This window comes from Galeopterus variegatus, unplaced genomic scaffold (genome assembly GCF_000696425.1).
Source record: "Galeopterus variegatus unplaced genomic scaffold, G_variegatus-3.0.2 Scaffold524, whole genome shotgun sequence".
Classification (NCBI taxonomy): domain Eukaryota; kingdom Metazoa; phylum Chordata; class Mammalia; order Dermoptera; family Cynocephalidae; genus Galeopterus; species Galeopterus variegatus.
Genome location: NW_007726635.1, coordinates 477964 through 479044, shown reverse-complemented (window position 1 = coordinate 479044; position 1081 = coordinate 477964). Strand labels below are relative to the sequence as shown.

Sequence of the window (1081 nt, the reverse complement as noted above, 5' to 3'; positions counted from 1 at the left end):
GCGGTAATTACCGCGCAGGCGGGCGCCAGCACCAGGGACCCCACGCTCCGCCCGAGGCGGCGGCCCCCCGGCCCCTCCACAACCACCCGGGTCTCCCGACCCCCACGCCCCGGAGTCCTCCGGACTGACTTCGGGGTTTCCAGGCCTCGAGCTGCTCCCCTTCTCTGCCCTCTGTCGCCGCCACCGCACCCCCCATCTGCCTCAACCCCCCCACCTGTGGGGGAGCAGAGCCCTCAGCTGTCCCAGTGGGTCCCCCGTTGGCGGCCCTGCCCAGGGCGGGGCTCAGCCGGCACCAGGGACCTTCTGCCCGGCAGACCCTAAGCCCAGAGCTGAGCACAGTGCGGGGCACACTAGGGGCACCGGTGCCCACCCCGAGAACCAGCTCGGAGAACACGCGCGCTTCTGCCGGATGCAGCCCCCGGTACCTCTCCGAGAAGGACGCGGCGGCAGCCGGAGCGGGGCCCTCCCGGTGCTGAGCCAGGCCCTGCTTCCGACGCTGACCCGCTGCGGACGAGGGCAGGTGGACCTCCAGGCCACCGGGGCTCCTCAAAGCTGCAGCTGCCGCCTCCTGCCGGACCCTCAGGAGCTCTGGGGGGGACAACAGCAATGACTCTGAGACGGTGCTGTCCCGGACGCTCCCCCATCCTGGCGAGCTCAGGACACTGACCGGGACACCGAGGAGAAGCGGCGCCAGGGGTAGCCCGTCCCACACCCCCGGGGGCTGGCTGGTCGTTGGGACAGAGACAAATCGCAGCAAGAGCCACAGATGCTGGGGGGACGGGCAAGGGCGCAAGAGAGCACGAGAATGGGCGGGGTGTCTAAGCACAGCGAGACGGCAGGACAAGGGCCCCCAGGTGGCCCCCGCGACATCCAGGCCCTCAGCGCGTGTGGCGCACGCTGCTCCCCCCGGCTCTCCATCCTGCTCCCGGCCGGGCCTCCCGAGGCTCCGCCGCCGCCTCTGTTTATAAATTAATTACCCGAAAAGCGGAGGTGGGTCCTGCCCGGGCCGGGTGCCAGGCCGCAGAGCCCGGCCGGCGCGGCCGCCTGCATCGATCCCAGCGGGGCCCCGCGCCCCCGCGCC

General features: G+C 72.1%; 1 protein-coding gene across 1 annotated transcript in view; it reads right to left on the bottom strand.

The window, feature by feature from the left end:
* SAMD11 (sterile alpha motif domain containing 11) overlaps positions 1 to 1081 on the bottom strand; it is a 17504-nt gene that overhangs the window by 2265 nt on the left and 14158 nt on the right. The window contains exon 8 of the mRNA XM_008569680.1: positions 426 to 588. Within this exon, the coding sequence (XP_008567902.1) occupies positions 426 to 588 (163 nt within the window). The remainder of the gene's footprint in view (positions 1 to 425; positions 589 to 1081) is intronic.